The sequence below is a fragment of the Cynara cardunculus genome, assembly GCF_001531365.2.
Source record: "Cynara cardunculus var. scolymus isolate 2C chromosome LG 1, CcrdV1, whole genome shotgun sequence".
NCBI classification, from domain to species: Eukaryota; Viridiplantae; Streptophyta; class Magnoliopsida; order Asterales; family Asteraceae; genus Cynara; species Cynara cardunculus.
The window spans coordinates 4,904,632-4,921,082 of record NC_037528.1 but is presented as its reverse complement, the minus strand read 5'-3'; the positions used below and the strand labels follow the sequence as shown (position 1 = coordinate 4,921,082).

The 16,451-nt window shown below is 33.2% G+C and overlaps 3 protein-coding genes across 3 annotated transcripts in view; all 3 read left to right on the top strand.

Annotated features, from left to right (window-relative positions):
- The window catches only part of LOC112521548 (protein-tyrosine-phosphatase MKP1-like), a 14,773-nt gene extending 7,961 nt beyond the window's left edge, over positions 1–6,812 (top strand). Inside the window, exons 2-3 of the transcript XR_003070090.1 lie at positions 6,210–6,327; positions 6,474–6,812. The gene's annotated coding sequence lies outside the window, so the exon portion shown is untranslated. The remainder of the gene's footprint in view (positions 1–6,209; positions 6,328–6,473) is intronic.
- A 297-nt stretch (positions 6,813–7,109) lies between these two features.
- Positions 7,110–7,908, top strand: LOC112524665. Its single transcript, XM_025134601.1, has 2 exons — positions 7,110–7,739; positions 7,843–7,908. The coding sequence occupies exons 1-2, from the start codon at positions 7,110–7,112 to the stop codon at positions 7,906–7,908; spliced, it is 696 nt and encodes a 231-aa protein (XP_024990369.1).
- Positions 7,909–11,183: 3,275 nt separating this feature from the next.
- On the top strand, positions 11,184–11,789 carry LOC112524648. The gene has a single exon (XM_025134577.1). It carries the CDS (start codon positions 11,184–11,186, stop codon positions 11,787–11,789), a length of 606 nt encoding a protein of 201 aa, XP_024990345.1.
- Positions 11,790–16,451: the final 4,662 nt, after the last annotated feature.

Sequence of the window (16,451 nt, the reverse complement as noted above, 5' to 3'; positions counted from 1 at the left end):
TCGACTGAGATAAAAAATAAAATGAAATATTAAAATCACGATGTATCTCGCTGCATTGCGCGAGTACGCTTCTAGTATATATATATATATATATATATATATATATATATATATCAATGTTAGGGGTGTTTGGAATTGCTTATTTGAAATAACTTATGCTTTTCTATAAAAGCACTTATCAACTTATTCTAAGTCAGAAGAGTTTAACTTTTTCAAAAACTTTTTATTACCGGTTTTGCACCGGTATAAGTTGTTTATCCAAATATTCAAAAATGTTTATTACCGGTACCATATTGGAATAAGTAAATAAGTTGTTTTTATAAACAATCCCAAACACCCCCTTAATATCAAATCAACTATTTAAAAGTTCTTTTTTTTATGTAATTTCTTTAATTTATTTTTTTATTATAATTTAATTTAAGTTTGATAACGAAATAATTTTTTTAATAATATAATATTTTATAAAGATAATAATTAAATATTATGTTAAAACTTAATGATTATTCTAATTATATTTTAGATTTTTTATATTTAAAATGAGATGTTTATCTTGTATTTGATTTTGTTTATCTGCAGTTAGTTACACAAATTCAGATATAGAACTTTAATAAGTTGTATTTATACATAATCTACTTGTAATCTTGAATTTTAAGTAACATCAATGATTTTTTATATCTAGTGCCTACTGGTGTACATACAGGTCGTGAATCAAGATGAAGAATCTTTAGAATTCCTTGCGCTGCTGAGTTCTTTGTAGGACGAATTGAAGTTAATCAGAGGTCCTGCAATCCTCCATAATATTCCAGTGAAAGATGCTGGAGAATACATGAAGCTACCGAGGCCATGCTCTTTCTGATAAGGGCTGATTGCAACAAGTTCCTTCTTGGCGAGAAGGTTGTTTGTCCACTGTCATCATCGCATGTACAACGTATTCGTTTTGGAGCACAGTATTCATCTATTTGTGTTATTATTGAAGGAAGTTTTAGATTCATGCATGGTTAGACTCCTTTTGGAACAAATTTTTGAAACGTTTCATGTCAATTTATGGCTTCAAAAATACTACATTTAACTTCTAAAAGATCCCAGAATTTATGAGAGATAAATGATCACAACGATTGCTTTTCATATTCCTACTTCAAATTCTCTACGCATCATCCATTTATATAAACAAAGATCCAATCTTTACATGTTTTAAGTGAAGAAGCAAAAATGGCACCCTCTTCTTCAACTTCATCAAAAGTAAGTCTAAAGCTTTTGATTTTCTATTTGCGGAAGCCAACAAAGAATTTGTGGATTTCCTGTTCCAAATCCTTTCTCTCCCTGTTGGTACTGTCATCAGGCTTTTGAAGAAGAATTCAATGGTGGGTTCATTGGGAAACCTCTACGACAGCGTCGAAAACTTAAACGATACTTATATGCAGCCAGATCGAAACAAAGACAGTATATTGAACCCCAAGATTGCCAACTCTGGGGATCGTGTTCCATTATTGCTATCTAATGATGATGACGTTCCCGTGGCTAAGAAGTTTTACAAGTGTAATCAGTATCATTTTTATGTAGCCGAAGATCCTACTGCTGTCTGTCCTGAGTGCAATGGTCGTATGAATACCGTCCTCCCCTTCGTGGCTGGTGCTGCAGCGAAGTTGACGGCAGAGGGTGGTGGTTTCGTGAAGGGAGTGGTTACTTACATGGTTATGGATGATCTGGTGGTGAAKCCTATGTCCACCATATCTAGCATCACCATGYTSARCARGTTCAATGTGAAAGAAGTTGGTGGTCTTKAGGAAAAGGTGGTTTCTTTGGAAATGAAAGAGGTATATATGCTATCTTGTATTCTGTTGTTWTCTTTCYCATAAAAGGRGCATGGATTCATCCATTAATACACTTGTTAATTTGTTACTTGCGTGATCTTTGTAGGGTCTGATGTTGCTGAGGGCGTCCATGCAGTGCAAGAATGTGCTTACCACTGTGTTTCTTGCTTAAGGTGCTGTGCTGCTTGAATAATGATCACGAAACTTATAATGGAATTTTTGTTTTGTTTTAAAGAATCAGCATGTTGCAGGGTTTATGCTTTTGGCAATGTTATGCTTTTTGTTTTAATAGTTGAAATTGATACAACCTACGAATCTAACGTAGATGAACTCTAAAACTAAGATGTCGTTTATCAAATGCTTACCTGGTAAGTTAAAATTTAATATTACTATTTACTTTCCGGCTAAGATTTTAGTCCACTAAAACGACATCGCATGTAATAATTTATCTGGTAAGCGTTTACCATGGTAAGATTCTTGGTCCTTAACAATTTATCGCATGGGTAAGACTCTTGATCCTTGTCTCGTTTTTATAGGTAAGATTATTGGTCCTTACCATATTCATCCAGTGGGGTAACATGACTTGGTGAGCGCTTACCCAGGTAAGCGTTTGGTAAACGGCCCCTAAAAAAAACTGCTAATATTAATTTTGTAAAGAGTTAAATGCAAATTTGTTTCTATGGTTTATATAAATTAACGAGCAAGGTTCTTAAAAAGAATTATTAACGAATGATATTCCTATTTAAGGTTCCATCTGAAAGGTGCAATTTTATCTATTAATTCAACTTTTTCTCCCTCAACTTTCATTTTCAATAACAAAATTGCCCCTCAAACTACTTTTTATTTTTATAATATAATTTAAGTAATCTTTACAAGAAACATGGAATCAATCATCATTGATTTTATCTCTTTGTAGATCAAGAAAAATAATGTTCAATCCGAAAAGATATGGATTTGAAAGAACCAACCAATAATATCTTGTTGCGAAGGCGAAGGTGAAGGTGAAGGTGGTGGCTCGTGCTACTGATTAATTTGTTCATTGTATTTTGTGACTGTTTTATCGATTTGTTTCGTGTTATTGCGTCTTTTTGGTATTATTACAGGAAAAAAAGACTGTATTATCATCTTTAACGATTTGTTTCCTGTTAGTACCATCTTCCGGGTATCATTACAGGAAAAAGAGAGGCTATATATAGTAATATATTGAAACTCGAATTTCAGTTTTAACGCTTAAAAATAGTGGACTACAAAAATCTAAATGTAAATCGTTGAAATTGAAACTAATTTGTTAGTGGATCCCATGACACTACTTGATTCAACATAGTGTATATTTTCTTTAAGTTGTGGCATTTTTTCCATTGTGTGAAACCATAAAGATTAAGGAGCCGTTTACTAACTCTTAACTGGTAAGTACTTATCGGGTACTTTTCTTTATACATAACAAGGGTCAAAAATTTTACTCGGTAAGAGCAATGATAAAGATGGAGACTCTTATTCGGTAAGTGAGGGTGCCGACTCTTACTCGGGTAAGTGGTTACCGGGTAAATTGTTGCATACAATCTTACCCGGTAAAATAAATTATAGTGTTGATTTCTAACGGTAAGTGCTTACTGGATAAACATTTAGGTAAACAACCCCTAAGTCTAGGGGTGCTCATAGGTTGGGTTGATCGGGTTGAAGACATTTTAACAACCAACCCAATGTTTGCGGTTTGAAAAATCTTAACCCAACCCAAACGAAAGTGCAACCCAACCCAACCCAAACCGTAAGGGTTGATACTTTGTTACATTAAAATATTTTTCTAACCTTAAACATGTTACTTCTCTGCTCATAATTTCTTTTTCATCATCCTCCATTTGATAAAACTTATCCATACTTCTTACGTATATCACATTCAGTTAGTTTTCTCAATTTACGTATATATGTTTACAATTACCGAACATATATACGAATGAGTTATATAGAGATGTGTATATGAATAGTGTCCATGATAGTGTAATTGTCTAGTGTATATATTAATAGAAATTCAACAACCGTATTAAATCCATGAAATAAATAGATATCGGGTTCATCGGGTTGGGTTGGGTTCAAATAATAGTAACCTAATATCTACGGTTTGAAAATTTTACAACTCGATTAGACATCGGGTTGCTTCGAGTTGAGTTATTTCACGTTGAGTTGAGTTTGGTTGATCAGGTTTTTGAGCACCCTACCTAAGTCGCAATCCTCTATTGCTCCTACAACCTCCCTTCAGTGCTCCTTTGATTGATTCAACATGAGGTAATTTAACAACCTAACCTTATCTCTTCTATTGATATTTATTTCTGATTGTACTTGGGTGTTAATTTCTTAACTCAAAGAGTTACATCTAACTGGCTATGAATGTTTTAACGTAAAAGAAAACCTAAATCAAGTATATCGTTTTCAAACCTTACGTCATTCAAATTCCTTGCGTACAACGGAATCGCTCCCTCACCACTTCTCGTCCCCCATCGTTGTTCGTTCTTCATACCGTTCACCGCGGCCGTTAACCTCTGTCATCGATCTCCATTTTTTTTATGTTTTTCTTGTTTTTTGATTCTACGTACGTATAGTCTATAGACATAAAAAATTGGAAAATCAAAATACATAAAAAAGATCAAAAAGAGGGGATCGATGGCAGTAGCTAATTGTAGTCATGGTTGGTGCAAAAAATAATGAGACAACAAGGGGTTTGAATAACGTACCAAAAGAAATAGGGTTTTAGCAACGACTTTTGTAGTCGCTAAAAAAGTCAATTTATCGTCAGAAACAATTTGTAGACGGGACATGTCGTCACTATATCTTTTTGCTGAAGGATATTGTTGCTAGAAGTTCGTCGTTGAAGCTCACTTTTTTGGTACGTGGGGTTTGAGAACGGTAAAATTGATTTAAGTTTTTTTACTTGAAAACGTTCCTATCCGGTTTCAGGTAGTTTTTTAGGTTAGAAGCAGTGGCGGATGCACCTTAAGGGGGTAGGGGGCCTGGGCCCCCAACAACATTTTAACAGCAAAGCCCAAAAAAAAAATATTTACTTGTATTTTTAATTAACTCTTCTTTGGGCCCCCTACAATATGAGGCAAGAGGCCCCTCTCTAACCTGCACGAACGACTCGTTTTCTTCTTCATCGTTGCGATAGCCGATAGACGGACAGAGGACTGAGGAGAGGACAGACGGACGACTGGACTGGACGAGTGACGACGTCGACGGCGCAGGCGTGCTGCACTGCTGCCGTGCTGCGACCTGCGAGAGTGAGACAGACAGCGACTCAGCGAGAGAGGAGAGTGACCGAACCGACCTGTCACCTGCGGATCGACGAAGGAAGGAACCCTAGTCGGACTGACCGAGAGGCGAGACCGATTGTGCTGGCTGCTTGCTGACTGCTGTGCCTCTTGGTAAATATTCTAAATTTCTAATTTCCATCTTCAAGTTTTCAATTAGTAGTATTTTAGGTTAATTTTGTGGTAATTGGTAAATGCTTTAGGTTAGGTATTTATTTTAAGTTAATTTTGTGGTAATTGGTAATTGGTAAATGCTTTAGGTTAGGTATTTATTTTAGGTTAATTTTGTGGTAATTGATAAATGTTTTAGGTTAGGTATTTATTTTAGGTTAATTTTGTTGGTTAATTTTGTTGTAATTGGTAAATGCTTTAGGTTAGTTATGTATTTTAGGTTAATTTTGTTGGTTAATTTTGTGGGTAATTTTGTAGGCAATTAGACAAATCAAATGGAAATGTCAAATTTTAGGTTAATTTTGTAGACAAATAAAAATGTTACTAAAATGTTACTCAACCGCATTAGTTATCTTTATTCGGTTAACCGAACAGTTTAAATCTGAAAATGGAAACCCAAAACCTTTTTTGGTTCGGACGAATTGTTCGGTTTCGAAAAATTTTCGACCCTCCTAAGTGTGCCCCCAACCATAATAGTTTCTAGATCCGCCACTGGTTAGAAGTTCATCCGAAACTACAAATGGTTGATAGCTTCGATCAAGACCTTTTAGATTATTTATAGAAATGGTTCATATCTAAATCTTAATCTGTATATAACCCTGTTTTACTTGTCGCTGGTTTATAAGAGTTCTAAATCGATAGTCGATTTATATATGTAGCTTACAGCATCTTGAAGTCGTCGTTGACCGCCATTAATGGTGGTATTTTGAAATTTGAAAGTCTTGAAATGAGGCAATTTTGATTCCCATTTTGAATGAAATTCGGATAGTATTATGTTTAGATTAATAGGAAAAGCTTAGAACTTTTAATTTTGAATGATCAAGTTGTTAAACTTAAATTTTTTTCTTTAAGGCTATGTTTGGCTGCTGCTAGTTCAGGATATGGGAAGCTAGAAAAATGTAAGGAAAGATTTCTGGCATCACAGCAGGAATGCACCTGGGACAAGCGAAGGGCGTGCTGAACCACCATATTTTGACATGAAATGAAAGAAGTTATTAACGATGTTCGCACTCAAAATGAGCCTGTCAGACGACACTCATATCAAGGTACAACTCTTGCTTTGAAAATCATTCACTTGATATCTATCGTATGAATTCTAGTGGAAATGCCGCAAAAAGGGTCTCTTTTTCTTTATAACTTTGAATGGTTACAATTTCTATTGGTTTTTTTATATCTAGTGGTGTACATGCAGGTCGTGAAGCAAGATGAAGAATCTTCAGAATTCCTTCCGCTGCCGAGTACTTTGTAGGACGAAGTTAATCAGAGGTCCTGCAATCTTCCATAATATTCCAGTGAAAGATGCTGAAAAATACATGAAGGTACCGAGGCCATGCCTTTTCTGATAAGGGCTGATTGCAACAAATTCCTTCTTGGAATTCTCCAGAAAACGGTGTGACGTTTTGCATTCAGCAAAGTTCGAAGCCGGAAGGGTTGTTTGTCCATTGTTATTATCACATGTACAGCGTATTCGTTTCGGTGTACAAAATCATCTAGTTTGTGTTATTATTGAAGGAAGTTTTAGATTCATGCATGGTTAGACTTTTCTTTTCCTGCAGAACGTTGGATTGCAATGTTTTGGTTGGGTTTTGTGCATACTGCATACTGCATACTGCATACTGATGGGAATCGCTTTATATTGATTTGTAAGAGTCAAAAAATAATTTTATGTTACAGTAATTCCAAAAGATCCCAGAATTTATGACCCATAAATTTGGATATAAATGATCTAAACGATTTCTTTTCATATTCCTAATTTAAATTCTCTACGCATCATCCAAGTATATAAAGAAAGATCCAATCTTTACATGTTTTATGTCAAGAAGCAAAAATGGCACCCTCTTCGTCAACTTCATCTAAGGTAAGTATAAAGCTTTTGATTGATAAAAAAGCCAAGAAAGTTCTATTTGCGGAAGCCAACAAAGAATTTGTGGATTTCCTGTTCCACATCTTTTCTCTCCCTGTTGGTACTGTCATCAGGCTTTTGAAAAAGAATTCAATGGTGGGTTCATTGGGAAACCTCTACGACAGCATCGAAAACTTGAACGATACTTATATGCAGCCAAATCGAAACAAAGACAGTATTTTGAACCCCAAGATTGCCAACTATGGGGATCCTGTTCCATTATTGCTATCTAATGATGATGATGATGCTCCCGTGGCTAAGACGTTTTACAATTGTATTAATCATCATTCATATGTAGCCGAAGATCCTACTGCTGTGTGTCCTCAGTGCAATGGTCGTATGAATGCTGTCGTCTCCTTTGTGGCTGGTGCTGGTGCAGCGAAGTTGACGGCAGAGGGTGGTGGTTTTGTGAAGGGAGTGGTTACTTACATGGTTATGGATGATCTGGTGGTGAAKCCTATGTCCACCATATCTAGCATCACCATGCTCAACAAGTTCAATGTGAAAGAAGTTGGTGGTCTTGAGGAAAAGGTGGTTTCTTTGGAAATGAAAGAGGTATATATGCTATCTTGTATTCTGTTGTTHTCTTTCYCATAAAAGGRGCATGGATTCATCCATTAATACACTTGTTAATTTGTTACTTGCGTGATCTTTGTAGGGTCTGATGTTGCTGAGGGCGTCCATGCAGTGCAAGAATGTGCTWACCACTGTGTTTCTTGCTTAACTTGTTATGCTGCTTGAATAATGATCACGAAACTTATAATGGATTTTTTGTTTTGTTTTAAAGAATCAGCATGTTGCAGGGTTTATGCTTTTGGCAATGTTATGCTTTTTGTTTATATCATGAATATTGTTCTTAATTCCAAATCTTGTTTAAGGTGATGTCTGTTCCACCAGCAATTAGTTTAGCATTAGTTTTATCTCTTTGTTGAGGAAGTAATTAATGTTCATTCCGAAAACGAAAAGATATGGATTTGAAAGAACCAACCAAGAATATCTTGTTGATTTTGTTCATTGAATTCTATGATTGTTTTATCATCATTAGTGATTTGCAGGGTCGTCCCTGAGCGAGGGCGGCACAGACACACGTCCAGGGCTCAAAAATATAAGGGCTCAAAAATATAAGGGCCTAAAATTTTCCTTTAAAGTATAATAATAGTTTAAATTTTTTTAATAAATTAAGGAAAACCAAAAAATTCTAGCATGTAATAAGAAGCAAAAAAAATTTAGTAGATAATAAGGGCTTAAAAATATATCAACTAATTAAATTGGAGAATAAAATAAAAAAAATTAATTGGTCATTCATTATATACTATTGTTTATTGTCTCGCTAATTTATTTTATCTTCAACAAGGTCTAATTATATTGGCTATTGCTATCTTTATATGCTTGACTGTTTTCGTGCTTCAACAATTTAACGTTGAGATCATATGTTTGCTATTGTTATATATTTTTGTTAGATATTTTGTATCAATTTTTGCTTCTATTGACTATTATTATTTGGTTATCTTGTTCTAATTGTTTTTCTTGACTATTGTTATCTATTTTTGCTTCTACATAAAATATATTACTATTGTTTGACAATCAATTTATTGTTCTTATAACTTATGACGTGTTTCATAATTTTGTAATTAAGCAATAAATTTTTTCTACTAGATGTATTTAATAATGTCTCTTATATATGTTATGTTCCATAAACTTTTAATCTTAACATCTTATTTTAGTTGAGCAAAAACAGAAGAAAAAATAAAATTTAAATATTTTCATTAATTGTTTGACTTATATATCTTTCATTGGGATTCCACCATACCACAAGATTATATTTAAGTGCTCAAACAATCATTTGTTGAGCGTGCATATTATATGTTCAATTCATTATTTATTTTTATTGGATCTCAATGGATCATCTTTTCTTTCATATTCTTATTGATCTTCATCTATCTATTTGTCTAGAAAACCTTGATAATCTTCTTTATTATTGATCTCTCATTGACCTTCACAATTACTTCATTCACACGTATTGTCTCTTTATATCAAAATATCACATTTCTTGTTATGAAATAAAAAAAATTCTTACTTTAAAAAAAAAAAAATATCAACCATAGTTTCTATACTCTTGGTTTCAAATTACCTAATAAGAAGTACGTAAATTTAAGTACTCTCTCATATATCTATAATAAAGATAAAAAAGATTATTTCCTCGGTAAATTATTAGCATTTCTAGTACTCAATTTTATACTAATAATAAACAATTATTGAATTTTTTTTCGTACTTACCGGAGGGTCACTACAAGAAAAGTGAGCTTTGACGATGCGTCTTTTAGCGATAACATGTTTTCCCCCACAAGTTATAACGACAACATGTTGTTATATACTCTTTCTGATGACAAATGGACTTTTAATGACGACAAAAGTTGTTAAAAGCCTTGTTTCTTGCAGAGGGTCGTGTTTTTACATTCGCCCAGCTAGGCCTATAAAATGTCAGAAACGGGTCTGGTGATTTGTTTCGTGTTATTACTGTCTATTGGGTATCATTATTGTAAAAAGAGAGGCTATAGTAGTATATCGAAACTTGAATTTCAGTTTAGCTATTACAAATAGTGGACTACAAAAATTATATGTAAATTGTTGAAATTGAAACTATTTTGTTAGTGGATCCCATATAACACTACTCGGTTCAACATAGTGTATATTTTCTCAAGTTCTGTGTCATTTTTTCCGTTGTGTGAAACCATAAAGATTAAGTCTCAATCCTCTATTGTTAGTTTGTTAATACTTGAAGCTAACTTTTTAGGGTTTAACGTACTCTTTCTCATGTTCAAATCGATGTTGATATGTTATCACTTGAATCTTTTCGTTCTTGAGTCGTGGGTGTTAATACTTGAGACTGAGCCTGCAATCAATTTGTTTTTGAAAATGAAAAGATTTAAAAAAATAATCTTTTGTTTTATCAAATCGGAGTATATACATTGCCAAATGAAAGACTTTTTTCTATGAAATCTGTCACTAAAGAATGATTTGTCATATAACCGTCACAAAAGTTGGTGGGTTATTGATTTATTGTTGGTGGATATTTCAAATCAGTGACATATTACCCATGGATTTTTTGGATGATCTATTGGTATTTTCTCGAAAAACATAGGATTCTACCAAATTATTGATATATTATGGGTGATCCGTGGGTAATCACTGATAAAAATTTATCTGAATTATTTTTATGGGTAAAAATCATTTGTTTTATAGTGATAGAATCAAATTCTCTTACCAATGAATTTGAATAATTTTCTTTGGTAGAGACCAACATTTTTGACATGTAACCCTAATTTTGACTTGTTTATCATTTTTAATCTAATCATATTTTTAATTAATTAATTTTTATTCTTTATATTGTATATATTTACCCATTCACTTACCCAGTAAACGTTTAACAATAAAAACCAAAATTCAAACTTATTTTATTGGGTAAGATTATAGTCAATCAAAATTGTATCATATGCAACAATTCATTCAATAAGTGCTTACGGGATCTTCATCCTTACCATAGTTCTTATTGGATAAGATTTTCAATCGTAGTCATGTTTATTCGATAAGGTAAATACCCGATAAATACTTATCGGATAAACATTTACTAATATCATAATTTAAATCAGCCACTTAGGTAACGCCTTTAGGCCAACAAAACCTCGAACCACCCAAAACAATCGGAAACAGATATGGGTATTCACCAATTTATCAAGAGAATCAAAGAATCAACCTAAAACTAAATGGGGTAAAAATTTGGTTTAAAAAATACTACATTGACCGTGTATAGTCAAACATGGAGATGTCAGAGTGATTCCAAGAGATCCGAGAAATTATGACCCCTACATTTGGAAATGAAACGATTGGTTTTCATATTCCTAAAGCAAACCAATCCAAATTCACAACTCATAATCCAAGTTTATAAAAGAAAAGAAGATCCAATTTTCTGTATTACATGCTGTTTCCAAACAGTTAAGCATGGCAGCCACTTCAGCTTCAGCTTCAGCTTCATCTTCATCTAAAGTAAGCTTAAAGCTTTTGATCGACAAGAAAGCCAAGAAAGTTGTATTTGCCGAAGCTAACAAAGAATTTGTGGATTTCCTATTCCATATTCTTTCTCTGCCTGTTGGTACCGTTATCAGGCTTCTCAAGAATACTTCTATGGTGGGTTCACTGGGAAACCTCTACGATAGCATTGAAAACTTGAGTGATATTTATATGCAGCCAAATTCAAGCAAAGACTGTATTTTGAACCCTAAGATTGCCAACCATGGGGCTCAGCTCCCAATATTGCTACCTAATGATGATGGTTCGCTGTATAGGAAGTTTTACTCATGTTCCGACCATTTATTTGTGGCTGATAATCCCACTGCTGTGTGTCCAGACTGCAATGGTCTTATGAACAGCGAGTGTCCCTATGTGGCTGGTTCTGGTGCAGCAAAGTTGACGGCAGAAGGCGGTGGTTTTGTTAAGGGGGTGGTGACTTACATGGTTATGGATGATTTGGTGGTGATGCCTATGTCCACCATATCTAGCATCACCATGTTGAGCAGGTTCAATGTGACGGAAGTTGGTGGTCTTTAGGAAAAGGTGGTTTCTTTGGAAATGAAGGAGGTGTATATGCTTTTGTTGTTTGTATTTTACTGTTATAGTAGATGGAAATGTAGCCTGAATTTATCCACACCTTACTTAAATACATTTCTCTGTGATCTTTTGTAGGGTCTGATGTTGCTGAAGGCTTCGTTACAGTGCAATAATGTGCTAACCAGTGTTTTTCTGGCTTAATGGTGCTGTGCAGCCTGAATGAAGGTCATGAAACATATGGATTTTCTTTTTGTTACAAAAATGACTGATCTTAATGGGGCTTTTTGGAATTTGGAACCATTGTTTGCTTTTTGTTTCTTTCTTGAATCTTGTTCTTAATCCAGTTTATCTGATATGACTAATACACAAAGGCGTTTGGTATCATTAGACGAACCTGAACACACTTGGAAATTATACGATGTTTCAAGCCAAAGAGGCTCGTTTGTCTATTTTTATCATCACAACTTCGTCAATTTTGGAGGACGAGTTCATTTGTTTTTACCATCACATTTTCTAAAAGTTTAGATGATCAGACAATAAAACATATCATATCTAAAAGTTTTTGTAATAAGTTATGTTTTTAGAAGTCTTGACATTTTATCGGACGTTTGTAAATGAATATGTTATGAACAAATCTTTTCGGGGAGTTGGATTTATCATTGATAGTTAGAAATTCTTTTCTGCAAAGTTGGATGGTATGGTTTTGGTTAGCTTTTGCCTCTACCCATATGTATTGGTATTTGGTACTACTAAGTACGGAAACAGGGTGGGTAATGCATTCTTCGTTTCGATCCCGACAGATTTGGAGAATTCATTGGATATTTGTGTTTATTAAAAAACAATGTATTTTAAAATTAAAATTATAATGAATAGTCATTACATTAATTATCAATATTGAAAACAAATATATTTATTGTTGAATAATATATATATATATATATATATATATATATTATACATATTGAGAAAGATTCATTTGATAAGTGATAAATATTTAAGAAGTAAAGAAGTGATTCTAACTATTCATCGAGTCAACATTAGCGGCTTTGACTGTAAAACACTGAACTAGTTAACGAGTTCATATATGAACATATAGTTCATAAGTATTGAACAATTTATTTGGTTCATATATAAACCTACAAGTTTATATACGAATCATTTAATTAGTTCATATGTGATTCATACGGGTTCATATGTAGATCAGTGATAGTTCATCTATGAATCACAAGAATTCATATATAAATCAGTTAATTAGTTCATATGTGAATCACATAGGTTTATATATGACTTGTTTGTCGTTTATTTGTAAAAGTAATAAAACTACTCTCTCTGTTTTTTGCATAGCCGTAATTTTTTAGCAGTCAATGCTATAATTATTGATTAGTTAAAGCCGCAATTTATTAACCAGTCAAATCTGATTGACCAGGACTAGGATCATTTCTTTACTTGTCAAATATTTTTTTACTTCTCAAAATAACTTGTGTGTCTGTGTGTGTATATAAATAAAATAATCATGATCGAATTAAGGACGGGTAATCTGATCCCGACCTCGTCCTGACTAGTGATGGCCAACCGGTCTGGCTTGGGACCGCCGGAGGATCAGGACCGGCCAAAGACTGGTTATGGATTTGGTGTGTTTCGCGGGACCAATTAGGACCGGTTATGGACCGGCCCGGCCAGATTTTTAAAAAATGTTGCTTTTTTAATAAAAAAAAATATAGCCGTTATTTTTCAAAAAAACTATCCGTTTATCACCGTTTTTGGCTGCTTTTTTGTATTTTTTGCTTTCTAAACAAGTGTTTTGGTTGAGGGGTTTACATATCAAGTTCTTGATTTGCAGAAAACGTAAAAAAAAAGTTCATAATTTTTGGTTTCTCGCTATATTTGGTAAGACAATGTAATTTTACTTTTAATAAAACATATTTTTAAAGTGTATTTGAGTGACCTAATTACAAATTTTATAATGTATTAAAAATATATATCATTAATAAAAATAAAAAATATATATTATTTTTAATGACCGGGACCGGAACCGGCGACCTATAACCGGTTACAATAAAGTTTGACCGGACTTACTTTTTTTCGACCGGAACCGGTTATGACCAGATCTGTTGAAGACAGGACCAATAAGACCCGGCCCGGAACTGGTTTTTGACCATGATTGGTCCCGACCCCTATTCAAATATGAAAATAAGCAAAAGTCCCTGCTTCATTACCGGTCAAACCAAAGAGTCCCTGTCCCATTAAGATCGAGTATCAACAGGAACCTTCCAAGAGATAAAGTTTTAAGTTTCCATCTCTAGATCCTACTTACCTCACAAATTCAAACAAAAAATATAAATACTGTGATGGTTAATTAATATTGATATCAATTTTTATTATAAATAAATTTAACATTATTTTTTTATTTTCTTACAAATTTAATATTATATTTGATTTTCTTATAAATTTAGCATTAATATATTATTGAATATTAAAAAATACAAAATAAAATTTATGTTACAGTACGATAAAATAAATCTATTTTTATATATAGGGTGGAGTTTTGATGGAAAAATATAAAAAAGATCTTCTCATTTAGATTAATCTTAATTGAATGTCAACACTAATGAACTGTACCGAGATACACTGGATCAGTTCCTTTCTAAAGTGCAGTTCATGAATCGACATGAAATTAAAATTGATCAAGGATTCATATTTTTTCTCACGCTTCTCACCAAAATTTCTATCTCACACGATACTTCGCCTGTATGTATGTATGTATGTATGTATGTATGTGTAACATCCCAAATTTTCGAATACTTAAATATAACGAAACTAGTATCCCAAGATCAAATACTTACGTTGCAGCAGAAATAAAATTTCTAAACTTACAAATTCTATCACCATCTAAATTACAATCTTGATGAGCATAATTTTGCTCTATATAACAATGCCTTGATCTGCATATAACCTTCTTTGGAGCTAATCATTATCTCTCTTTATTGCACTTTTTTCTTTCCACTCAAAAGCCGCCTGGGTAAAAAAAAATTAAAAGAGTTTTGGGTGAGCCTTAGGCCCAGTGAATCCACCGTTTTCATGTATGAACAACAACTTTTATAATAAACAATTTTCACGAAGCTTCATAAATTAGCATGCGTTGATGAAAATAATACTTTTCACAAAGTAAAGATATTATAATGCGTGTCTACATCACAAAGCAACGGCGTCATAGGAGATGTCTACCTCACACAGCATTACCTGGCGAACTCACACAGCATATCCGCACTTACGGCTTAGACAAGCTCACAAAGCATACTCGTCTTTACAAAATCATATCGTAGTACATCCCCATTGACACACAAATACTCAAAACATATATTATAAAAATATCGAACTTTTCACGAATATATAGCATATCAAAAATCTCGAGAAACTTCAAACAACTTTTGGATAATAAGGCATGCAATCATTTTAAAAATAAATCACGTGTAACTCACAATACATGGCGTAGCCCAAACCGATCTTTGAAGTGGCTAGAGTCTCCCCGATTGGTGCCAAACTAACTACGATGTAGAGCACCGTCAACTCTCATTACAGCGTCCACCGTCGCTTTTTTCTCACAATAGTTCTCCTTCTTAACCCCAAACTACACATAAAACTACAAACTCCCATTTTATACTAAGCCCCATCGACGGTTTCACGAAATATGAAACGATAAGCCATAATAAATGGTCGTAGGTTTCATGACCTTTGGGTTTCTTGTCATTAAATCATATTCAATTTTTAGGGTCTAAACCCTTCACTTTGATAGATTTACACTACAAGTCCTTGAAATTCAACAACTAACAATTCCTTTCTCTTTTTTTTTTGTTATTACAAACTTTATCCCTTAACAAAATTTCGTCCTCGAAATTTGCCTATGCAAATAAATGATGAATCAATTGACTATATCATCAATACTTTGAGTTCATATTATTCTCACAGCTAAACATATTCTCTCCCCACTAAAGCAATCAATGGAAGTTTGTCATCAAAACTTTATCCACCAACACCACTCTAAATCTATTTGATCTCATCTTACCATAAGTTTTGCATAAAACACATCTCTATCAATGTCATTATATCCAACGATATTAAACCATCTAACGATTTCTCTGCTTCAATATGGTTTAAAACTAACCCCAAATTATCTTAAATCACTACTCTCATCACTATATATCAATCTTTAGCCACACATCTATTATTAATAATAAAATCTTCCATGCTGAGTTTAAGTTTAGGTTTCAGTAACCTAATTCACTTCGAATTGAGAATATTGTGTAGGCTTATGTCATGGCATAGACCATATAAGTCATGGAGAAATCATCATTACTTTCATATAGAGTGGATTACTTTTCGGGGGTGGCTAATGGCATCCAGCTTTTACTTTATGGCATCCCTAATTTTAATCGTTTCACTTTTTGTTATTTTTTTATTTTTTTTGTTTTTTTATTGTCTTTTTTTTATACTAATATTTCTAATTATCTTATTATAAATATATTATATATTTTCTTTTCTCTTTTAATATATTTTTTTAAAAACCTTACTTTTTTATTTTTAAGACATGTATATATATATATATATATATATATATATATATATACTAGAAGCGTACTCGCGCAATACAGCGAGATACATCGT

What these genes read in the sequence shown, in the direction of transcription:
- LOC112524648 (XM_025134577.1), top strand. Translation starts at nt 11,184, where the DNA reads ATGGCAGCCACTTCAGCTTCAGCTTCAGCTTCATCTTCATCTAAAGTA.